General features: G+C 37.6%; 1 protein-coding gene across 2 annotated transcripts in view; it reads right to left on the reverse strand.

The window, feature by feature from the left end:
- The window catches only part of LOC103139398 (protein diaphanous homolog 3), a 154,115-nt gene that overhangs the window by 68,484 nt on the left and 59,530 nt on the right, over positions 1 to 26,101 (reverse strand). For both annotated transcript variants that reach the window (XM_016672425.1, XM_007553989.2), the window contains 7 exons: positions 25,633 to 25,728; positions 22,137 to 22,231; positions 19,190 to 19,291; positions 15,271 to 15,510; positions 10,310 to 10,439; positions 4,129 to 4,253; positions 881 to 1,045 (listed from right to left, as the gene is read on the reverse strand). In XM_016672425.1, coding sequence (XP_016527911.1) covers positions 881 to 1,045; positions 4,129 to 4,253; positions 10,310 to 10,439; positions 15,271 to 15,510; positions 19,190 to 19,291; positions 22,137 to 22,231; positions 25,633 to 25,728 — 953 coding nt within the window. The remainder of the gene's footprint in view (positions 1 to 880; positions 1,046 to 4,128; positions 4,254 to 10,309; positions 10,440 to 15,270; positions 15,511 to 19,189; positions 19,292 to 22,136; positions 22,232 to 25,632; positions 25,729 to 26,101) is intronic.

Below are 26,101 nucleotides of genomic sequence, written 5' to 3' on the forward strand. Positions count from 1 at the left end.
AAATTAGGGCTAGTTTCTGATGTTCCATTTTTACAATGTTGAAACTAAAAAAAGGGAATGAATTCTCTATTGCATGCTTACTTGAGCAAAAGTATATACAATTTATTGTGACAATTCTAAAGGGGGAGTCCGAGGGCTTATGTTCTGGCCCAAGGGAGAACAAAAATTTTCCAAAAATTTGGATAATAAGACTCAACTAAAAGAAGAAAAAAAAAGAAAAAACATCTCTACGGTATAAAAAGGGCATGATATCCATTAGTGTCTTTAGGGTAAATGTTAAGTTTGGGGCAGTGCAAGAACTTTAGTCGCTTAATTAGCTACTAATTTATGTCATGTCCAGTGACCTATGCTACTAATCCCCCTGATTTAACACAGTGGGTCAGCACAAATCCAGACCTCAAAGCAGCACCACATAAATAAGTCCGAGGAGCAGAGCAATAATATAAATGCTCTGGTTGAGAGTGAACAAAGCAAGGCTCTCATTGTTCTGCTCTGCATATCAGAATATTAAAGTTATAGAATCAGACAAGAAGTAATGTTTGTGTCCCTTTTTTTTTTTTTTTTATAATTACAGTGTAACAGCAGATTTTTTACATATCCATCACAATACTGCTGAAGATTAGGATTGTTTGATGCTCATATGCAAGCAGGACAATTCAGTAAAATGTAGAAACTTAAGGAAGCCGCAATCAACCTAAAGAAAGTGAGCCACCGTTACGTATTGACTGAGTAAATTCTTTTAGAGTAAAGAATTGTTTTGTCAAAGGCTTTCAAAATGGAAATACTTTATCACAACCAAACAACTCTATAAACATTACAAGAAAAGGAGTGGGGAGCTAAATGCGAAGGACTGCTCCAGTGTCTGATTTAGCTTACTTACTGTGAACATGGAACGGAAGTTGCTGAGGTCGGTGAACAACTCCTCCACAGACGTCTTCTTGGGATCAACAGCAAAGTACTGCAGCAGGTTCTGATACATGGTCTCCATATTGCTGTGCATGGTCGCCAGCTTTCCATACTGCTCCTGCGCCACTTTGCTGAAGCTGTAATGGGGTGTGTGTCAAGGTCAACAAGACATCCATCACATATTAGGGTATTCATCAAGTGCTGATCAGAGGATTCTGTAGGTGGACAGCAAAGACGAAAGCATTCGCTGCGGTTTTTCAGGAAAGTGAGGAAATCAGTCAGATGTAAACTGTGATGTTGCCATTAGTGGCTCGGATACAGTCTGTCAGGTTGCTTTCACAGCGTGTTCGCACCCCTGCAGCCTACACCATCAATGTTCAGCTTCTGGCAAAGTGTCTTAATATATCTCACACACATAACCGCTAACATAAACTCAAGCTAAGCAAAAGGTAGCGCGGTCAAATATGCGGAAAACACGGAAATTCTCAGCTTTGCTGCATAATGTAATATTTAAGTAATTCTCACTTTCCTGAGGGTGTCATTTCATTTCGAAGCCCACCCAAAGGCTGCAACATGTGCTCACAATGACTATGTAAAACTTTTAAGCACCAACATGTCTTTGCATCTCAAAGCGATTTTAAAGCAGTGAAATGATCCCTTATTAAAGAAAAGCCTAATAACTACAGCAGCCTCCAATGGCTTTAAGTCGCCTGCCGGATCTGACTGAAAAATCTTCACAAATTCACCCAGGTGAGGCAAGGAAAAGGATAGCTTCTCAGTCTTTGGCGTGTTTGTGTGTGGAAGGAGACAAATATTGTAATAGCTCTGTCAACGTGTGCCGCAGAGGTGTCAGTGTGGGAGCGAAAGCGCCGAAAAGCTCTGTGCCAACCATCAGGGCATGCAGTACTGTGGAGGAAAGTCTGACTCCACGCACACCTCTAAAATAATTTCTGAAACGCATATTCCTGTCTATCTTTTCCACATGCTCACCATTGTGAGCTGAAAGTCAAAGCTTCTGCAGCGTTACAAAAAAAAAAAAAAAAAATCCACATTGCTGTCAGTTTCATATTTTTGAAAATTTCAGATTATGTTTCCTTGAAACATCCTGAATACGCAATCAACAACCTAATGGCTAACACTGTCACCTAATGGCAGATAAGAAGCAGGACTGTGAGTGTGGTGTCAGACAAGTGTGTGTGGGCAGCATTCTGGCTCTGATTTTGCACCTTCATTATAGCTCAATTGATGGACCTATTTGAGGTTTGGCCTCAGTTGAATCTGGCTGCCGATGAGACTACCTATTCACAGCTGGATAAATGCTGTTCGATAGGCTCTCCGCCCAGATCGACTTGTCAGTAATATGTGTCCAAACCAGAATGTGAGGAAAGGAAGGAATTGGGGAGGTCAGAGTAGGAGGAAGAAGAAAAGAGAGGGGAAAAAAAAAAGCTAAGAGTTGAGGGTGATAAGTGTTGTGGAGTGTAATATCTGTCCTCTTTTTGTTCCCCCATCTCCTGACTTCTTTCCTGTTCGAGAGAAACCCGCAGCTCTCCGCAACTCAATCTCGAGGCCTTCTTTCCCTCGAGATTTTCCACTTACCCCTTCCCCGCAGCCACCCACCCGGTTCCATTATTCTTCAGTCTCCATTTCTCCATCCCCGTTCTGTTTTTGTAATGATCTGATCTGCCACCTTTACAAGCCCGAGCTCAGATTCAGATGTGTAACACCAGCCCCAATGACCCAGTGACTGTGTACTTAAGAGGGGCGAAAAGTGAAAAGGAGGTTTTCACCTGAGACGTCCTGCAGCCTCTCATGTTTGGCCCGACAAAGATGTGTTACTACTACTCATGATTCTGAGAGTTTCCTTCAAACCGTATTGGCTGCAGGGTCACCTGCCATACATTTTAAATAGAAAGAACATTTTTTTTAAGAGGCTCACTCTGAACAATAACAAAAACTTCTTGAGATGAATTGGAAAACCATTATTTGCTTTGACTGAAAACTGAAAGACATTCAGTAATGATCACAAGATGGTTACCATACAAACTACTTCTCAGTCCAATGCTTCCAAGAACAGTTGTAAACGGCATAATGGAGATGCATTGTTGTGATGACGTGCTGTGTGTCGGAAAAAGCAGGAACTTCTTGGAGAGACAGAGGCCAATTACAAGGCAACACGTTGTGAAGTCAAATTTCTTTTAAATAATTTATTTTAAATGCCGTGTGCATTTGTGATGCATACAGTATTTTCATAACTGGAGGTAATATAGTTACTTGATAGTGCTATTTTATTGTGCAATGCACCTGAAAAATACATAACACTGCCCCTTTAAGCCCCTCGACACGCCATGCAAGAACAAAAATACAACAGTGACAGTTGCTTGAAATTCATTTTGTCTGGGTTGCTCTCAAGTTCTCTGCTAACTACCTCAGCACAAGTCATCAGTGCCCCAGCCCCAAGGCTGTTGATCAAAACTACATGAAGGGGCCAAGGAACAGAGTGTATTATTGAACACACCTGGCCTGAGTCGTTGCTGTCAGCCTGATCCTGTAGAACCTTCTCAGAAGACAATGAATAATTTACCCTGCTGTCAAATGCACACCAGCTGTCAGCAGTGGACTGAGGTATCCCGAATGGGCAGCGGAAATGTGTTGACTCTGTCCACGCGTTAGCGCTTTTGTTTCTGGATAATTAAATGACAATTCAATAGCATAATGCATTACCTCTCCTTAGGGATAAATAGTGTCTACTGTCACTGCCAGAGTTAAAAAAAAAAAAGTGGAGCACCAAATCTTCTCCTCCAACCCTTTGCTTTTTGTTTGAAGTTGCATTCACTCTTAAGAATCCTTTGGAAAAAAAAAGAAAAAGAAAAGAAGCTGAGGGAGAGGCTGGAATAGTGAGTTGACTGTGGAATGGGATGTACTCATTACTTGTGCACATCATCATTGATAATGAAATGGAAACCGAGTGTGACCAAGGCTGAGGACGCAGCACATTCTTATCTTCCTATCTTTTCCCCCCCCAATAGAATCTACACAAACTACATTATATATTCAAAGGATGTGATGGTGGAAACTTGGAGTAAGTCCAATTCATTGCATCTTAGCAATATTCATCTGACCTCATTTATCATTTAATTAATTAAATATTTTTTGCATTTAACACATTGTATACTGCCCTCAAGCAATAAAGCATATGCATAAATGTGGAAAAAAAAAGGATATAGCCATTTTGGTGAGAAACATGTCGTTAGGGTCATCGGTGGAGGAAAAAGTCTCCAGGTCTCTCTCGAGCTGCAGCAGCTGCCTCTCCATCTGCCTGAGGCTCTTTTCCAGATTCTCTGCAGAGACTAAAAGACACAAGCACATATTTTCAGCCACAAACACGCACATTTATGGTGGTGGACCAAAAACAAACGTGATATAATGTGAGGAGACACAAGCAAGCAAAACAGGACAATAGAAAAGTCTGGGGGAAAACACACACACACACACACACACACACACACAAAATAACAGAAAATGAATGAGAAAGCTGCCTCACATACAAAACACGATTATTATGGGTTCACTCGGTGCCAGAATTGTTGAGGGAATAAATAAAATACATACATCAGAAAATAAGAGCATGTATAAAGCCCTTTTTCTTATTATGTGCATCTCATGGTTGTCTAAAAGTGGAATGCCCTTTCTGTATTGAAAAGAAAATTATGATTAGGCTTCAAGGTCTTTCATCCTTTGAATGTGCTTCTACCAACAGGTGCATGGATTTTACACCAGGAAAGGACAGGCGAAGGCTGAACCTAACTTTCTGTTACCTTGGTCATGCCTGACACGTTTAGCTTGTGAGTGAATTCAGCATGTGGCTTAAATTACCCTGATTAAACCCTGCTTCACAAAAAAACATAAGCTGCTTAATCTTAAGTAGTTTCACTTTTCCCTTGATCCTAATAAACGCTTTACGGAAAAAGAAAAAAAAAAAAAACAGAAGAGAGTAGCTTAGCTTCTCTTTGACTTCATGACATAAACCCCCTTTAGAGATGAAAACCCACTGTGCTAAATGTTTAAAAAAAACAGAGGCCTGCAATAGGCTGATGTTGAACCATTTTTCTTCACATTTTGATGACAGGAGAGTTGATTTAGTCTTTTCATTGTGGGTAATGGCGAGAATCTAAATAAACAAACACATTTACGTTTCTAGATGGCACAGAGATAAGAGCAGGTGGGACTTTCTGTCATCATTTATAACTGAGAAAAAAATGACAAAGCGGAAACAACAGGATTAGAGAGTAAAGGAAACTAAATTTAAAGCAGTGAATACATCATACCACACATGTACTTGCCAAATTGTTCGCACACTCTCCTCCTCTGTAATGTACTTTTTCCTCTTGTTTTCAGTCTAAGCAACAATTTGACTGTGTACCATTTCCTTGGTTAAAAAAAAAAAAAAAAAAAGACCTGGCAAAAATGTCATTTTTTCTGTGTTTTTTTTTTTTCTGTGTTTTGGCACGTTTTAATCCTGTGAGCAGCCATTCAAAATACCTCAGCAATATTTTGTTTGTGCCGCAGAGATTGTGCCTTTTCTAGGCTTAAACCTAAAGTACATTCTTCTTATTACACCCGTTCAGCAAGCCTGTGATGGTCTCATGATTACTTTTCCCCTATAAAAGAGAAGATTGATTTCTAGAGATACTTTGGCTAAGTAAAGATCATTAATTGGGTGTCATAGCATCATTAAACACACTGCGTCTAGTGACACACAGACACCAACAGACAGAAAACCTGGCTAAAACAATCAAATGATTAATAATTTTTATAGTGACAGTAAATCCATCCACCCAATATGAAAATACCGTACTCCTTCACATAGTTAAAACTAGGCTCGGTTACCCATCTGTCCTTTCACACATCATAATTATGCAAACTGGAAAATTAACTAAGACATGTTAAAGTACATTGCCTTGGAAAAGTATTTATACCATCCTTTTAATGGTATCAAAAAAAAAAAAATAGTTGTGCTTGTAACTACTTCATGTTACAAGCACAACCTCCACCTTAATCAAATAATTAGTTCATTAGCACGCCTCTGTGCCGCTGAGCTGCTTGCTGAAGAGACGTTTAATATTCATCTAAAATTTTCAGAGGCTTCAGATGACCTGAGGCCAGGGCAGGGGTCCTCCTTAGAGACAACGGCACTAGATATAGGGGCAGAACTATGGACTGGAATGCTTTCATTTAAACTATATGAATGTGTTAGACTGGACCTGAATATAACCAGACATTATTAGATGTAACTAATAATTTTTTATGGTAAGACCTGAAAGTTCTATTCGCAGGTGCCCTCCAGCAAATCTGACTGCGCTTCAGCTATTCTGTAAAAGAAGAGAAAAGTTAAATAAAATGTAAAAAAAAGCAAAAATATTTTAAGCTGGTAGAGACATCTCGAAAAGCCCAAAGTAAAGCAAAGGTGGTTCTATAAAGTACTGACTCCAGGAGGTTTAATACAAAACCACCACCAACTACAATTTAAATTTGTAAAAAGAAAAAAAAATTATAATAATTTAATGTCTGCTTCACAAGTATTTGCTGTCACGCACTAGTCTTTCATACAAAATAATAACAGAATATTTAATTCTGTGTTTGAAACATTTCAAAATACAAAACTATTTCAAGGGCTAATAATGCTTTTGAGATGCACTGTTTATTCACTGGATGCCTGAATTTAATATTTTTTCTCATTAAATGTTTCAGCGAGTTGATATTTTCAGTCATTAAACAGCGAAAGTTTTAGTAAACAGCCTGCTCCTTTACCTGCTTTTTACCCCGTTCGCTTTTTATCCTCTGCATTACCTGGCAACCAAATTTGACTGAATAAGGTGTGGGCAGAATGAAAAGTGGAAGGTTGCCAGACAGCCAGTCCGTTAATAGAAATGATTAAAGCCCGGTGAGATGACGCCGTGACTGAGAAAAGAGCAAAGGAGGGCGAGACAGAAAGCAAAAACAGACAGGGATCTCCTGTTTTGCCTGCTTCACAAGCTAATCTGCAGGCTTTTGTGATGCGCCTCGCTCTCATGGAAAGACATGTGAACAATGACTGACAGAGCGGTGACAAACGTAGAACTATATGCTTCAGGAGGAAAACCTACTCGAAGAGCGATGGTGGCAGCTGGAATGTGCTGCTAAACAGGAACGAATGCCCTTCAAAGCAAAGGATATTCATGTTTACCATGTAAACATATGTTTGAAATACAGAACTGAAGAATTGATATTTAAAGGCTCATCCTGTGACTAAAACTAAATACAAGGAGTGGGGAAAAAAAGACAAAGTGGTGTTTGTGGATGTTTCATTCTCTCTCTGGCCAGGCTGTTGTTGCCTTCTCATTCTGAGCATTAAGGCGTGAGTGATTTTTATGGGCAATGGGACCTGAACGCCTCTGGAGTCCAGAGAGGTTGCAGACAGATATAGGGTGTTTTAGAGGAATAATAATTGCAGTATTTGTAGAGGTCAAATTCCCCATTGACATCCTTTTATTACTCTGTCAACCTGCTGTGCAATAAATGAGACAAAGAGAGGAGCACACAACTACGCATTTGCGCAAAGAGCCATATTAAAGACAAGTTCACAATAGATCATCTTTTGATATATGGAAATTAGGAGAGTGTAGAAATGCAGATCTGCCCTCTGAGGCCAAACCCTGTCAGACAAGTGGGACTAAACTGATGGAGCCGGAGGCTGTGGATGGGAGACCCATATAGAAAACATTCTACATGCTAAACATCCACGATACTGCAATTCTTAAGAGCAAAGCAGCCTCTGAAATGTAGCGGAGAAAGCCCCTTCCATATACTTTAAACCTCCGGCTCATCACTCAGACGGCATGAGGTGGAACTACAAAGCGGAGCTTGAACAGCATATTAAACAGCCACGTCAATGTCGTCGAGTCATAAGTCCTTAATGACTCTTTAATGCAACAAGACGCTGGAAACAGAACTTCTATATTTTTGCTGTGTAAAAATTTATGCAAGAATGTCTCTTCCAAAAAAAAAAACAAACAAAAAAAACAAATGAGAATCATTTCTACAGCCAAAAGGTAATATGTATATTTCTAAGATGAATTAACCAGGTTGAGCCCATTAGTTGCTTTCAACAGTCGCCTGCTTTGCACCATCAGTTTAAACAAAGCACCGCTCAGCTTATGCCATCTCAACTGGCCAAAGCTGCTGCTGTTCGTCACGTCTGTGTGTGTTTGCGGGGAAAATAAATAAATAAAAAAATAAAAAAATCGGAAATAGGAACAGAAAGACTGAAACCAAGAACAAGAGTGAGACAAGAAGGGAACGACCGACAGACACAGAGGTGTTGACAGACAGATAAGGAGAGATTCATGGGAAATGACAGAAGCAGCAAAAAAAGACTGTTTCTCACTGTCAGGAGAAATAATGATTCCAGAGCTGAGGAGAAGAGAGGGGAGCAAAAATAAGAAGACAGACACGAAGCGACGCTGAACTAAAGTACAGTTTCGCCTCTGTGAGAAGTGTGGGGGAAACGAGGGGCCGCGTTACATGCATTCAGAAAAGTAGCACCTTCGGAGCTGGAACACAAATCATTACTGCTACCTCTACCCAACCTTGTTTTCATGCCCAAGTAAGCTCTTTGGTTAGTGTCTATGAATGTAATGCAGCCTTTTAGCGTGTCTACAGTCCTCTCAAATGGCTGTCAGAATTAATGAAAAAGAAGCCACTCAAGAGCCCCGTTTGAAAAGAAATGGGATTTGTGTGTCTGAATACGAGATGTGGTGTAATAAGACACTTAATGTGAGCATGTCATAATGGTACAGCAACAGAGAAAGGCTGTGACAGAGAAAGAACACTCCATCTATACAGATGTAAATATACTCAGCTTGATGTCTGTAAAGCAGACGTCACACAGTCTGAGGAAAGATCCAAGAACTGTGCTTCCCATTGATCTCAACCTTGTACTTATTAATCTTGGTCTTGTGGACATGCAGTCTAGTTGGGAGAAATAAACCCACAACAGGGGTGTCACAATCTACCGTTTTTTAAAAAAAATAAATAAATAAATTAAAGAAAATCTAGAGGGGTTTTTATGAGAGAGTCCAAACAATGAAGCCACACAAATTATCCCCCTACGTTTTCTCCTCCTCACACTTTTCCCCTCTCCCTCCCGCTGGGACTAGAGCAGTGGGTAAAAATCGTCTTTGGAGCCGGGTGGAAACATGCTGTGACGGAACAACCTCGCACACAAACAAACACAAACTCTGCACAGACTTCTGCTCGCCGCTGCTGCATGAGAGCCGCCTATAGCAACAACGAACAAAGAACAAGACCGAGTCTCCTTTGACCACCCAGTCAGCTCTGCTTGTCTCTGACCTTTACCGTACTCAGGAGAATCGGACCAGACTAAAAGCACTTTGAGTGGAGCCATGTTTGTGAGAAGAAAAAAAAGAAAAGAAAAAAAAAAAAAGAAACGCCAAATCGCGTTAAAACCAACACAGCAACTCCAAACGTGTTCAAAAGGAGAGAATTGCTCTTCATCTCTGTGGCTGACATAACCTGATGTATTTACTTGGAGAAAAAAAATAAACCTCTAACTTGTAAACGTGCGACAGCTGAAGATTAATGGTGGTATCAAACAGCGGAGCAGATGAACACAGTGTAGCGTGGATCAAACAGTAAAATAATAAAATGCATTGTTTACAGAATCAACAAGCTATCTAATTCTAGAATAACCCCAAGAGATTTTTACAAAAGAATAAAGCTTACAGAAAACAAAAGACTTGCTGAACAAAAATGCTTTGTTTCAGTGTAGGTAGGTCATTCTGTTTCTGCATTATGCAGTTAAAGTATACAAAAGACTCCAATTACTCTAAAATTGTCATATGCAAAACAAAATGTGCCGTGTATTTTGATAATATCAAGTCGTTTCTTTTGTGTGAGCCAAATATAATAGTCTAAATCTTACTGATTATGCATATTTTCCTTTACGACAAAGTAAAATAAAAATAAAAAACATCAGAATTTGATTAAGCTAAAATCTCACATACAGTATCTCGTTACATTTTATTAGGTTGTTCCCATTATTTTACTCTGCTTTTCCCTGTTCAGTTGTCACTACTGTTTATACCAGGCTTTGACGACTGATGCTCACAATGGAACCTAATGCTTGTGAGTGTTTACAGTAAATATATAAATTATCAGTGAGTTTTTAGATGTAATAACATCGGCAGCAGCCAAAACAACATACTGGAAAAAAGTAGACAAATCCAGACGGCTTTCTTGATATACAAAACTACAAACAAAGAAAAGCAATGCTGATTAGTTCCAAAAAAAGCACAAGTACCTTTGACATTTAGTGTTCGGAAGCATGTTTAAAAATATAGAGTACCTCTGCTTGCTCGATCCACGTGCTCCAGCTCGTCAACAAACTTTAGCACATCAGGAAACTGTTCCTCACAAACTTCTGCTAAGAAATGCAGTAATGTGGTCTTCTGGTCTGCAGACTTCGTATCCTTTAACTGTGGTAAAACACATGAAAAACATATTAAGTTACAAAGCTTCCAACGGACGAAGTGAATGAAGCAACTTTTTTCAAGAGGAGAAAATCCTAACTCAAACAAAAAAAAGCAAGATTGTATTTGCTAAGGGACAAATATGTTGATGAAGTGCTGTCAAAGGGACACTACATAACGTTATGGTACATAAATGCACTCGATTGAATTGAAATTAATCTGATGTTTATTTAAATGTGAAATGCTCATTGAATAATTATGTCTAAATGTTATAAATTAAGTCTTGCATTGCCTTGTGTTGATGTACATAGCATGTCTTTTTTTAACCTATGTGTAAATCTAAATGCTTCCATTTGTTGCATGTTTCCCCACTGAGGCACGAGAATACGTTCTATTTTATTCTATGTTGCAACTAAAATGCAACAACTGTGACAGGATCATCCTACACTCTTATTCTGCTTTTACTTTGTGATCCATCCGTAGCAACACAGAGGACAAGTAAACAAATAAATCCCTCAGTGAAACTAAAACATGCATTTCTTCCACTAATGAAAAGCTACTTTCTATACCTGAAAACTAATGCCAGCTCTGCACTATTCCTGAAGTACATATTGTTGTTTATTTATGTTTCTTGTCAAAGTGTCAAACAGCTAAGACATAGAAACTGACATGCAAATCTTCACAGAGAGGTCAGGAAAGAAACTTATGCAGGGAAATTTCTTCAGGCTGTCAGACTCGGTGTTCTTACAGGCTCCAAATGACAGAACACTGACGTTAGGCTGGACTGATATAAATGCCCCTCCAGAATGGTTCTCAAGATTCTACCCTTGTAAAACAACAAGTTTTTGAGGCATAGTAAAACTGAGACAGTGTTACGTCATTTCAACACTCTTTTCAAATATTTATCCAGCAACACAAACATTTAAACAATTACTTTAAAAAATGAAGTAAAGAAAGGTGCAGCTCTAGTTTCATAAATTAGAACGTCAGAAACTTTTGCTGATTAAACTTCGGTGTTCAATGTTCTTTGCTAGTTGTCTACCAGCATGTCACATTTTACTCACTGTTCCTTCTTTCATATTGGGAGATCATCATTTAGTCCTCAAGTGAACCAACACATTTTCGCTGTGATCCTCACAATGCCAGCTCTCTGGGAGTTTTCGGGGCCGAAACCTTCTGGCAATTGTAGCCAAATGCCGACCAGTTTAAGCATGAGTTACCAAATGAGTACCTGTTCTTCAAATGGAGTTGAAATGTTTGTCAAAGTGGCTAGAGTTATGATTCATTCAATCAACACAATGCAAAGCAGATCCTTTAGTTATCAGGGTCCTCTCCTGTGGAAACAGCTCCCAGTTTTAGGATGCGTGACTGAACTGAAAGGACTTTTTGTAAAGTGCCCTGAAATTAAAAAAAAAAGAAAAAAAGAAAAAAAAAAGTTGTGAACTGGTGCTGTATGAATAAACTAAATTTTAATTGAAGGTTTAATGAAAGGGTTTGCAACAAAGCACTAGTTTAAGAATGTGAAATTATTTGGCAAACTGCCATAGCAATTTTCATTTTTATACATATTTTTTTGTATCTAATAAATATGTTTTTATTTGAATTATACAGAATACGTGTTATTAAAAGGAGAAAAGATATTTTTAAATGAACTATGTCAATGTTTGAACATCTACTATATTATCATCTTAATATAGAAAACACTGAAATATTGAACTGAAAAAACTCTCCCTCACTTGACGATTTGATGCGGAGAAGGATGCAGTCCAACACAGATTAAAATCTTCCATAAATCATCAACTGAGCTGGCAGAGACTGCAAAAGGCTCACATTTGACTCACATTATTTTCATAGTCATCAAATCTTTTCATGACCCCTTGTGACCCATCATGGGGGCACTGTCATCCTGGAAGAGACCAGTTCGCTCAAGACAGAAAAGTTTCATCAAAGGAAAAATCACTCTGAGGAATTTTATATTGATTTGCACTGACCCTTCCCCCAAGGGGATAAGTGGACCCAAAGCAGGTTGTCATAGAAAAAAAATAAAATATATATATATATATATATGAAAACGGAGGATAATAGAGCAATGAATTTTCCAAACCGTAAGGGTCTGGCATTCAAGGTTTTCCTTTGATGTGTCACTGCTATGTATGTGTATAAATTGCCTCCTTTTTAGTTTCTGTTTTCTCTGTCCAAAGAAAAAATGAAAATCACAGTGTGAGAGCTTGTCATGGCAGACGTGTTTGCTGCAGCAGACAAAAGTTGTCAGACTCGCCATGAATCGCTGCAATTTCACCCACGACATTAGACGGCAGTATCTGTCGGGCATCATAAGACAAAGAAAGTCATGTTTCAACGACTGCGTCACAAATGTTAAGTGTTGCCAGTGCGACGGATGACTTTATATCCATCTCATACTTATGCAGCAGAAGCAAATTCACAATGTGATGACCCCCCTGCACTCGCTGTGTCTCCCTCAACCGCACACACAACAATTTTTTCAATTTCTCTGATAAATTTCCATCATTGCTCTTTTACAGTCTAATTCCAAGATGCCTCTTAGTATCCCTGCTGTGCATCCCTCCTGTGGAGTGTGTTGCTGTGCATCTCTCTAGGTGATCTATTGGTAGACAGCAGTGTACTCAGACCCGCTGGGTTTAATCATGTTTGCATTATCTCCTCTAATCAAACATTCTCATCTCTCTTTTCATTTCGGTTTTTCCTTGCTTTTTTTCTTCCTTCCCTAAAAGCTCCAATGGCTCACTCACAAAAGGTCCCTCTCTGAATTTAGATGGATGGTAATCATAGATGACAATGTAAACATTTTTTTTTTTCTTTTTCCAGCTGGGCTGGGTGCAATTTCCCTGTGCTGTGAAGTGTGTCACAGTATTAAGTTGTCAAACTCTGGGGGAGGCATGAAGGTGATGCCTTCCTCTACATATTGTGCCTGAGACATCGACTCGCCGTGGTCAGACAACATGTCAGCGTGATGAAAAAAATAAAAGAAATCGACACACTGGAACAGTGGCGTTAAACTAAGTGGAAGACATAATCCACAAATAAACCTCTGTTGATTGATTATGTTATTGTTCTGCTAATGTTTCTAGTCCATCAAATATGCAGGAATCCACATTTGGCAAATGCGCTGGTGTTTATACGAGCATAAGCATCCAAGTCTAACAGGGCAAAGAGGTGGCAGTGACAAATGGCTGCGGTGGTTGTTACTGTGGAAACTGCAGCGCATGTGCCAACAGCTTTAATGTAACCACTGCAGGAGTTTCTCATCCAAAGATTACACCTTGTTTTTGTCCTCACTATCACACAGGGGATACTTGGTGCTCAGTCTTCATCACAGAGGTATACCCATAGGCCATGTCTTCATCCATGAAGCGCTTGGTTAGCCCTGAAGGGTGCGTGTGCTTTCAGAGGGATTGGACAGCCCCAGCTATCTATTGTGGGCAGAAGAATACAAACTAAACATGGCCTTTATTTTAATGTGTTTTGATAAAAGCCAACTGATACGTAAACCCCGTCTTGTATGTTTACGTGGTCTTGCAGGTCTGACTGTGATAAAACAAATGAAAATCAAATCAGCAGCAGCAGTCAATCCTTCCGTCCTTACTGCCTTGCAAAAGTAGTAAAACACTAAGAGCTGTGCAAACCATTATATAAGAGATATGCAAGACTACATCATTTTTAAAAGAAAGCCATTTTCCTTTGCAGTTTGCTGCAAATCATAAAGGGGACACAGCCACCTTACTAAAGAGGGTGTTTGGAACAGACAAGACAAAAATGTAACTCTTTTGGCCCACATGCAAAACACTGTGTGGTGGATAGAAGAAGAAATTGTTAAATCTGCAACAGACTTGAGACTGAGGTAGAGGTTCGCCTTCCACCTGGATCCCCTAAACATACAGCCAGGACAACTATGGAATGTATTGAAACTTAACATCCTGCATTAGAATGGCATGGACCTAAATCCAGTTGCGAAGGTTTGGCCAAACTTGAAAATTGAGCTTCAGCTGTATTGAAAAGAAGACACATTTTTTGCCTCCAGATGTGTAGTAAAGCTAGTAGGCATAAACCAAACGACTTTCAGCTGTAGAATGCAGCACAGAGTGTTTATATAAACTAGTAACCTACAGGAAGGATAGAAATGTTATTTGTGCTTTTTTTTTATTTGTAAGTAAGAAAGAACCCACAAATTGTTCTCCTGCTTTTTAATTTTTGAATTCACAAAAGTAAGGCTTAGCCCAAGTGACACCAGTAAAATATGACCTCAACCTGTTATTTGCTGCTTGGTGGTAACTTTTTTTTTTTTTTAGCTTATGAAAACTTATTTATCGGTGAACTTAGGTTGTGCTAATTAATCATTGTGGATTGTCTTGGATTGGTTGTGCTCATTTGCAGGAGACTGGGCTTTGTTGGTAGAGTAGTTCTTTTCTAATCAGAAAGTTGTTACATTTTGGTTTTATATTTTCTAATTGTAAACGCACTAAAAAAAATAAACCTTCTTTTACCTTTTACCAATTCATGATTCTTACTTCTTTCCACATCAAAAGCTGTTGTTCTAGACATATTACAGGCCAGAATAAAGTTTGCTGCAGACCAGAAGAGGAGCCAGACAGGCCATTTTACATAAGGCTCACTTCATGTCTGTCAAATCTTTTGTTATTGCTACTTCAGGTGTGCACCTGCAAACACAGCTGTATAAAATCAATATGCAGTATCAGGAGCTTTATTGAACAACTGTCCCTCATGTTGAACCAGTGTCAATGCGGTTAGAAAGAACTGTGAATGTGGAAGAAAAAAATATGTAGAGGTCATTATTTACCTTGCAAAGGGAGCTGAGGTCAAATCCATATGACTGGGCATTTCGAGAGCCTGCATTCATGTAATTTCCAACCAAAAGCACCAGTTCCAGCAGGCGGCCAAAAGCGCGGCTCTTTCTGACCTCTTCACATGCTGCGTTTACTGCCAGGATGTCTGGTCGCAGGTTGCTTACATGCTCCTCAAACTGGAGTCGGAAAAGAATGTGGCTAAGGCGAGGTCGGAGTCGCTTCATGCTGCTCATCTGTGACAAGAAAACACATGCATTAATATAAATAGAAAATGGATGTGGAAAATCTGAAGGAAACCAGGATAAAAAAAAACAAAAACAAAACAGAAACCACTTCAGAAAACATACTCAGACTTTCAAAATATCTACAATCACATTTTTTGCCACTTTCAACATTTAGCCGATCTAATTTAACGCACATTTATGCAACCTGCATACAGGAAAGTGTTGCTAGGCGGTGGTAATAGATGCTGGCATTGATTTGATTTTAGTCCCAGGTCTGGTAAGTTAATTGTGGAGTTAGTGTCCATATAGACCAGGCAGTGGAGGGGGTGGAATATACAATAGCCTGCCTTGGATTACCACTCTCACACAATTAGAGAAAATTGAAAAATATTGCATTGGGCCCAAGACCTGGCCACTACAATGATTGTGTACGTGTGTTAGAGACAGCAGGATGCAGGTTCCGATTGTCTAGTTTAAACAACAGCTGGCTGTGCGGTTTGATGTCCTCCATCGAGGGTTTAATTATAGCTACTGCAATCTTATCAAATAACTATTTTAGAAAGTGACTCGGTGAGTGTATGTGAGTGTCAATGCGTTTGTGTGGGGGAAAAAAAGGGCAGAGAGCAAAACAAAAAAAAAAAACTATGCAACAAGATTAAGAATAAAATCACACAAGAAACAAATGCAAAGCTAAATGGAATCCTGAGATTGAATAAATGATTTAATAAATACGTGAGTGAGATTAGATAATCAGTAAAAGATAAAAAAAAGCAAACACTATCACACCATCAGCAGCTATAGGCGAATAGGTTTAAACTATAAAGAGAACTTTTGAAAACAGTGACACAATGTTCAGTTTTTTGGGGGGTTTTTAAGGATGAAAACTAACAACACACGGACCATAAAATGTAAACACTTCAGAGACATGGAGTTATAACAGACAACATCGGCAGAAGAAAAAAAACAAAAGAAACAAACATTTTATCTCAAAGTTGTTCTTATGTTCCACCCTGTGAATAATGTGTGTGCATGTTGTAGTTTCTTCTTTTTTTGAAATGGTGTAAACAAGATAACAAATCAACACTGGCTTCTCCTAATGAGGTCATGCTCCCCTAAAAACTAAATTGTATCAATTTTGTCAGCTCTCTTTATTTTCTTTGAATGTTTGTACTTAACGAATTTTCATTTTAAGCAAGCAATGAAATGTACAATTGGGAATAAACACTCTCTCCCATTCTGCCGAGTTAACAGTTGCACATCCACAGCATCTTGAATCCCCCATACCCTCCATTGCCAATTACCATTTCGTTTTTTATTGAGAGGTTTATACACATTGCTGAAATAATTAAAACGTTTAACTCTTACTCAATATTTGCAAATTAAGAGACCATGAGAGATACCGTAATGGTAAATTCTTAAAATTTGCAGTACACAAGACATGAAAGATGAAGATGTCTGCCACAGCACAAAGTCATTTATTTAGGCAGCCTTTTAATAAGAGGAAAAACAATTATCAGCTGCCCAGGAACAGCTGGTAAAGGCTAAACTTTTGGTTTCCTTTCAGGCACAAAATACTGCTCATTTATTTGTCGTGCGCCCTGCAGGTGAGAGGACATGTTCAGAGTGCTACCACCTGGCCCATCGGACCAGCACCTTTCTCCTTTCTGTGCTCCTGGGCCTAATTATTAACAAATTAGCCATAAGGTAGAGGTATGATAAATCCAAATGAAGATAAGTGTATCTTTCAGCACAATGGAGATGAACGGAGAGCAGCTGTAAGTAGAATAATAAGCCCTTTATTCAAATTTTATATATTCTCTAAGAAAAGCTTGAGTATAAAACTGCACTGTTAATATCTGAGAGAACACATTAGGAGAACACAGTAGACCAGAATCACAAAATGGTACACATTTAGGATTTAAAGTTACGATCCAGTATGTTTTCAGTACGTTCCAATCAAGAAAATATATTAATATATTAAAATAATATGTTTTGTTTTCCTTTTTTTCTTTCCAACTTCTTTCAGTAGTAAACAAAGAGTTTTTCGTTTTATTATTATTTCTTAAATGTAACTTTATTAACTTCAAAAACATTGAAGTGCAAAGCTTAGAACTGTATAGAAATGTGGTTAATACCTGGAATACACATTCTGTTATATCTCTAGGATACGTCTCACATTATACTGAGAAAATAATTTTAGCTTTTCCTTGGGTGTGAACCAGAGTTGTCAATATTAACACAAATAAACATTTGAAATATACCACTGTGTATGAATAAATATAATATGCAAGTGTCCCTATCTGAACTGAAGTACTGGAATAAATTACTTTTTCGATAGTATTCTAGTTTATGGAGAAACATTTGAATTTTATGCAGGAGTCTGCTGTATCAGTAGCTCAAAATTATGCATGAAATTTGATGCAAGAAATACAAATTGAAAGAGAGTTTTACCTGTTGTTGACTTTTTGGCACAAAACCATGTTGCACTTTTTATTATTTACAATTTTAAACTTTCTGCAGAAAGATATACATTTCAGATGGCACTGTGCAGAGCAATTTTGACAATGTGCTACTCCGAATAGGCATAATGAAACATACAGGAAAGTGAGGGGAAATGCACTGAAAATACAAACTGTAAAATGCATCTTGTTATTTTTTAATAAAAGCTTTTTTGAAGGTGAAACCACAACTTGCATTGGGCCTACACGGACACTTTATATGGTAAATGGACAGAACTTACATAGCGCTTTATCCAATCATTTTTGACCACTCCAAGCGCTTTACACTAAAGTCACATTCACCAATTCTCACTCACAAACGCTCACACATTTATACAACAATACGCAGCTCGGTCTCCCGATTGCAAGACGACTACTCTACCCACAGAGCCACAGTCGCCCACATACGGTAAAACAGGATTTACCTGGTTCAGTTTTGCAAGGTTTACAATAGAAGGTGTTCTAACCACTTCATCTCCTCCCTCCAGTCAATCAACCTAATATCTTTTTCTATTTGAGTCCCAAACAAAGGTAATAAAGTAGATTGTCGCATGTTTTTTGTCACCAGCTAAGTTGCTATAAACACCAAACCCACAAAGCTCACAACACCCTTTAAGAATAAATCTGAATAAACCTCCTTTGGAACATCTTTAGAAAATGATGCAGACATAATAGGGTAGCAAGTGCTGCTCTTTAATGTGCATAAATTAGTCCACAGGTGTCCTGGCTCTCTTCCTACCTCTTAAAATGATACAATTTTAAAAAGCCCTGAATTATGTTAATCACATGAAAGCACTCAGTGTGTGCCTGTGCATGTATTAGTGTTTTCATAGACACACAGTAAGAAATGCAAATACAAGACAAGTTTAGATTACCATAAAATTAATGAAGTAACAAACATGGTTGCTATATCTGTGCAGCCGGTTATGTTCTGTTTAACTATTCTGTTCATGCTACACTTAATTTGCACTATGCGATAAAGAAAAGAGTAGAGGTTCTGAATCATCAAAAATACTATAGTGTAACATAATGCCTGGGTTTTTTTTTTTTGCATTTTGTCTTTATATTATAAAGGCAAAAATTGTATGCTCTACTTGTGCATGTTATTAAACCAATGGCCATTTACTCTGAGTTGGGCTGACAGTTTTTGTTCTGTGTGTATGTGGGTGTGCGTGCATGAGTGTACTCACCACAACCCCGAACTGCTCAGGCTCTGACAAATTAGAGTACTCGTTTTTGTACTTGGCCAAAGCGTTCAGCTGTTCCTGCTCTGGGAGGTGCTTTACAAGGTTCTGCAAACAGTGTGGAAAAGAGAGATGAAAGGGATGAAAGCAGCAATAAACATGATACCAGACATGATTAAATTCAGTAAAAAAAGGACTCTGTGTCTTGTTAAACACTAATTATTGCTTTGACATTTGAACTTTGCTTCAAATTCAAAGCATTTCACTAAGTAGAGGATTGCCATCTCAGTTTTTTAAAAGTAAAATGAATGCCATCAGTCAAGCTGAAGAGCAATGTGTATTTTTCAGCTTCCCATTCAAATTAAGAATCTTTTACTAAAGAACAGGGTGTAGACGATTAATGTACTTTTGGTTGAAATCACAAAATTGCATTGTTCGTTGTCCGTTTTGACTAGAAAATGCTATTTACGTATTCTTATTGTAAATATGCTGCAGTTCACCTTTGATAAATACTATTGATGTGCAGCCAACATTTACTTTCTTACATGAAGAAATTGTTCTGGTGCCTGCAGTCAAAGCAAATAAAGGCTTGTCTATTATGAAAAGTTCTTTTATTGATGTGCCATAATTGAAATTGCCTTAATGACTATTAATTGATCAAATGAATTATTCAATGTGTACCTCTGTAGCTGAGGTTTGTTTTTATTTGTTTCCACTCAGTCTGCACGTTTGACAGCAACACAATCTAAAACCTTCAGAAGCATTCATTAACCTCAGTGTTTGGTACAAAAATAGTCAGCCAAAAACCCAATTAAAAAGTTAATTCAGCAAACTGTCTTAATCTGTTTTGCACAGAGTTCTTAGTCGTTTTTTTCCCCTCTCATGTATCCCATATATTTTGAAATTATCTTATATTAACAACATTTTCTTAGTTGCATAATTTAAATAAAATCCAATAAAAAAAAAAAAAATACTTTTGTAAAAATTACCATCCATGTGTCTTGTCCACATGGTAATTTAAGAAAAATGAAATAAGTTTCCAATGTGGTGATACATTTTTGGCTGTAAACAAGATATATTAGTAATAAAAAATAAAAAAAAAACAAAAAGAGATTTAAAAGTACATCCTAATATACAGATTTGTTAACTTGATAAAAAAAATGTATGCACTGTCGCTCTGTCAGGCTCCAGTGTTGTTTTGCTCAAATTGCTGAAATGTAAAACATTTTCTGATGGTTCCTATATTCTTTTTCCTGGTGAAAGACTGAGTCCCAGCCAAAAACCCAATTGACCCAGAAAGACTCATTCTGCCAACCTGCAATCAAGTAGCACCTTGAGGCATAAGCTTATTTTTTTTCTGAGGAATTTTCTAAAAATTCCTCAGTTGTTACTTTGTCTATGCAGCATCATCTAAGGCAATTTATAGACCTGCTTCTTCTAACAGAGGAGTATCTCTATATCACCACAGCGTTTAATCAGTTTCAAAAGTTGTGAATGTGCATTTCACCCACACACATTGAGCTCATAAACATAATACGGAAGTTTTAACTTGAGAGTGAAACCATCGTGAGAGGGAATGTATGCACTGTGAACGACTAAGTAGTATCTATGTGGACAAAAAGAATCTGTGCAAGTGATTTTGGACGAAGCCGCACGCACAAGCTGGCAGTCGAGCACACAGCATAGTAACGAGAATGCGCTCGACTTTCCCACAAGGCGCTCAGTTGGTGAGTCCAAGATCTCTTCCTGTAGACTGAGATCATCAGGTAAGAAACTTTTACCTGTGGCACAAAGGAGACAGGACTTTTAAAGATTTTTGCTTAAACAGGCTTTTAATCAGCTAGGGCTTCATTATACACCCTTTTGAGATTTTTCTTTTGCTTCTTGTGTAATTTTGTTCTAAATTATAATGTCGCACTAGTTATTCCATGAAAAATGATATTAAAATAATGCTTAATGTATACTCTTTATTCTATTTTACTGAGAGACAAACTATATTTTGGATTGGTTCAAAACTGAGCTACATTCCAGAGAACAGCTTCCACATCCCACAGCTTTTAAACAGCCTCTGGGTGAAAAGTCAAACAGGGCAAAAGCCATGTTTCACAGCTAAATATAAGCAACCCTCTGCCACTGTGGAGGACGCAGAATTTTTAACATGTAATTCAGATATTCAGAACTCTGAATGAATTACTTTTTTTCTCCTGCTAAAACTTCAGAAGCAACGTATCTTAATGCAGAGCTGACAAAAAGGTTTTTCAGCATACAAATCAGCATACATAGCATGAACTGAAAATAAATAAATTACATTGTTCCTGCTAAAACATAAATTTTAGGTTCTGAGCAGGAACTTAAGCAAGAATTTTATTAAAAGAAATTCAAAGCATTTTGAGATCATTTACTGTTAAAAAAAATAAAAATAAAAAATGACTCAGTCCTAACCCTTAATACTCATAATGGCTTATCAAAAGCCAAACTACCTTCAAAGTAAAATAGTAAAGCAGAACAAAATAAGGAATAATATTAATCAGCCATGGTAAAAAAAAAAATAAAAAAAATAAAAAAAATCCCCCAATACATATTTTCAATTAGTTGATTTACGGACTAATTGTCTGGTAGAACAATCAGGGTGTACTTCATCTTTTGAGCTATCCCATATTTTAGCCTCAAGCTGGACTGTGTTTTAAGGTTGACAACTAATGAAGACAACAGACAGGAGTTAGGGCATGAACCTGTGTAGCTGTGTAGGAGAAGAGCAACACAAGAAATCCAATTCCAGCCTCAGGTATGTAGTTGCATATTGTCGGATGAGTTACTTTCCAATATTCTTTCCATCTCACAGTCGAGTATGACCAGATTTACTGTAGGCGGGTCAACAAATTCTTGCACTCATGATGCATAAAAAGCTGAGGCTTCAAACATTTTTTGCAACTTTATGCAAAGCCTGTCCTACCTGGATCATGGGTTCAGTGAGCTGATCCTCATCCACCTCCACTATCATGCGACGTATTTCCTGATAAGGCATGCGGTAGGAACCCAAGAAGATCGCTAGACAAAGAGAAAAAGAATAAGAAAAATTTTATATATATATGAATGATTCACAACTGTTTATTATTAGAGAAGTTTCAGACAACATATGAAATGAAACAATAGAAACAGAAAAAGAGAATGAAGTAGTAGGAAACAAAAGAGCTCCAGCACACATTAAAAGAACACATTAAGTAAATGAAGTAGAAAGCAAAGAGAAATCCAATTAAAGCCGCATCAATGCATGCATCCATGAGACAAAGCTATTTTAAAATGTTTAGGCAATATTCAATACTAAATGCGTGACAAGGAATGGGATGGGCAATGGTTTATATCAGGATAAACAATTATTCTAGCTCTAAGAATTATTTAAAAAAAAAAAAAACACCAAACGTATACCTCAGCCAGATTAAGCTTTAAAAAAAAACAAAAAAACAAAGATGGTAATTTGTCTGTATTTGAGTGAAGTGAAAATAAATTCACACATTTAACTTCAAATGGCATACAGCTGAGCCAATACTGACACTTCAATAAAGAATCTGAACATAGGTTCCCCATCCCCAGTTTCCTAGTTGACATATTACTTCTTAATTGCAAAATAACGGCTCAGTGTTTTGATAAATGTGTTTACGGTCTTATTTTTCCAACTACTGTCATTTTTACTGCTTGAACTTGTGGGGGGAAAAAAATTACAATTCATTAGGAAGAAATTAACTAAAGCTTAACAGTGAGGCACAACTCAATCAATAAAAAAGAAAAACTAAGTCACGTACTCATTACCAACTTCAGTCAAGCCTTTTAAACCCTTTGCCTACTCTGGTGAAAAACGTACTGTAAACCGGCCCACTCTCCCCGGCTTTTTTTTTCCTTCTCTTTTTCTGCTCTATAATTTCTACTGCATGATTTATCACTGTTACTGGGCTGATTAGTCCCATTTTCTTTTAATACATGAAACAAAGGTCACAGCTCCCCTCCATATAAGCCAATGAGGTGCAAAGATCCGAGAGTGCTTAAGAGATCAGCAGGATCCTCATTAATGCCGGGTGCTTTTAAACGATGATTTTAGGGCCAAGCATACATGTGCGAATGCATATGAGTGTGAGAAAGTGAGAGAAGGAGAAAGCGAGAGAGAGAGAGAGAGAGAGAGAGAGAGAGAAGGATGGAGAGACACAGAAAGAGAGAGAGAGAGAAAACAGAGAAAGAAAAGGAGACAAATCTATGGTATCATGCACCACAGCATTTTTTTCCCTCCCTTAATGGATCCTTAACACTGTTAATTAGCTTTGTGTGAAGAGATGAGTCATAAGTATCAACAGCCAGGTTCACATTAAGTGCCGCCTTGTAATAACTGCTATGGCAACAAGCAAAGGCATAAGAAAAAAAAGGCAAAAGTTTGGGCACCCCTGCTAAGAGCATCTGTTCCTGTGGACAATTTAGTGATTTTATTATTAAATGATCATCAAAAGGACATCATATTCAGCGTGGAATTTTCTTCTTTGGACATTTGAGATTGATTTGTGTTTTGTTTTAATTATGTTTTACTTCCTAACCAGAAGGGGGAATTGGCACCGACCACTGGCCAAATACGAGTAAATTTATATCCAAGGAAGCTGAAAGTGGGCTCGCAATTTGAACAGAGGAACAGTGTTAATTTTTTACAACCGACTCACAGGGGAGCACAACCTACCTGACCTGCAGCTAGACTACTGCAAATACTACAATATCAGTAAAAGAGGATGTGATTGCCAACACCAACAACAACAACAAAAAACTTCTGAAGTTAATGAGGTGTTTATATGATGAAAGATGACATCAACTTGCCGCAGTGGATTGGTGGACATTTTGCCCCTTCTTTAATATTTTTGTTGTTTTGCAATGTTGGTTCTCTTTTCTTGGATATTTCATAGCTACTTTGAAAACTAATAACTTAGTTATGAGCTTAATTATTGATAATCCACTATTTATTTACTTGTCACTGATAATTGAATCAGATTCTCTTTGCCAGAGTCAGATGGCTCCCACTGGCGATCTGAACCATGGAAATATGGGCACAGCATAAAATCTTGAGAAAATAATCAGCATTTAAATGAAATATTACACAAAATTACAGAATTAATCATTTTTATGATTATTTAGATTATGGTTATGGTTAGTTATTAACAAAATTCATTCACAATCCTTCAGCACCAAGAGAAATAAATTCATACACAATACTTCTAAATAAAACATGGTGTAGAAGAATAAAGTACCGGTAAATAAAGGAATCAATGGAAAAAAAATGTGTGGGTAGGAAATGGCAATACTAAATGATGAAAGAGCTAATTGACCTGTAGTCATTTTTATTACACTATTGCCAGCATTAAAATACTGAAGTAGACTTAGATGGCATTTTGTTATGCTTTATTTCTTTTACAAAACAGTTCTTTGCAGCACTGTAGAAGTAAGAATAGATTACCAGAAGAGCTTTCTCCCAACTCTAACCCTAACCTAGTTGAAGAGTTTCTTAGCATGCAGTCTTTAAACAAAGACCTAATCACCTGTATTTAAAGTAAAATGTGTTGAGCAACTCTAGCCATTTTAGAGACAATAACATCTGTATAGAAGTGATATTAAACCTTACTATTCCAGGTGCCGTTAGAAAAAATACACCAGTAAAACTGATAAAGACCGGTTGAATCCGTTTTACCAAAGAGATCCTTCAACCGGTCTTTATCAGTTTTACTGGTGTATATATATATATATATAAAGATCATATACCATATGTCTTTTAAGACATTTTGTTCCAGACTCTGTATTCATTGTTTCATTCAGAAGCAAGAGGGAAAATTAGAGAGGATCAAGGGTCGTTTTCAACAATTCATCCGCAGCGGTGAGATTTCTTCTGCTTTGTCTTCTGAGTACATACCTATAATAGTTTCAAATGCATTTAAAAGATTGCAGTTGGGAGAGAAAACTGAAACCTGTGTGTGTTTACTAAACATTTTTAGGCAGATATACTGCACCTTTGTTTTTGCACTTGCATAAATATGCAGATGTGCACTCAAGTGACCAATACACAAAAAGTGACAAAAAACACAAAAAAATCTCTTCAACATGAAGAACTGCACAAAACCAAGAACTGAAGCACTTTTGTATGCCTTTGAGGAGCATTTACAGGTTGTGACACTTGCTTAAGCTTGTATCAGTTAAGTGCTTAGTGCACCTTCGCTTTTCTCGTGCTTTATTTTATATTCTAAACCTGTATAAATGATTGAGTAACCCATTCTCTGCTAAGTTATTTAAAATTACAGAAATATTCAAAAGTACAAGAAGACTCACGAGAGGGATAAGAGCATCCAAAAGGCCTGCTACACTTGAAGTTTTGAAGGCTCCTATAAATGTAAATCAAGGGAGAAGTGGCCTGAAAGGAAAAGGATACTTACAGAGATTTTGTGCAATCTTGGGATCGAGCACCTTGAGCTCTTTAATCCTCTTCTTTATGGATTTCTTTTCCTCAAGATCATCTTCCTCCTTTTTAGCTGATGAAGAAAAAAAAATACAAAAATGTTACTAAAAGCAAAAATATGGATGTGCAGGAGGAAAATAAATTGACACTAGCGGGTATCCTGGTTGGTATTGTCTAGATCCAAAAAGACCAAGATACACAAAGAAAAATGCCTCAAGATGTAGATGAGAATATCACCTCTTGAAGACAGACTTTTTTTTTCTCCAAGGCTACATAACAAAAAAAAAAGGTTACCTTTTAAGAGTAATGAGGAAGATGTATTAGGGGAATGCGATGGAATAACACTGATATGGACAAGGTACTAAAAAAACGGTAGTGAGATATAAAAGCGTCACATTTAAGTTAGATGGTATTGTTTTTACCAGGACATGAGACATACAACATTA

The sequence above is a fragment of the Poecilia formosa genome, unplaced genomic scaffold, assembly GCF_000485575.1.
Source record: "Poecilia formosa unplaced genomic scaffold, Poecilia_formosa-5.1.2 Scaffold60, whole genome shotgun sequence".
Lineage (NCBI taxonomy): Eukaryota > Metazoa > Chordata > Actinopteri > Cyprinodontiformes > Poeciliidae > Poecilia > Poecilia formosa.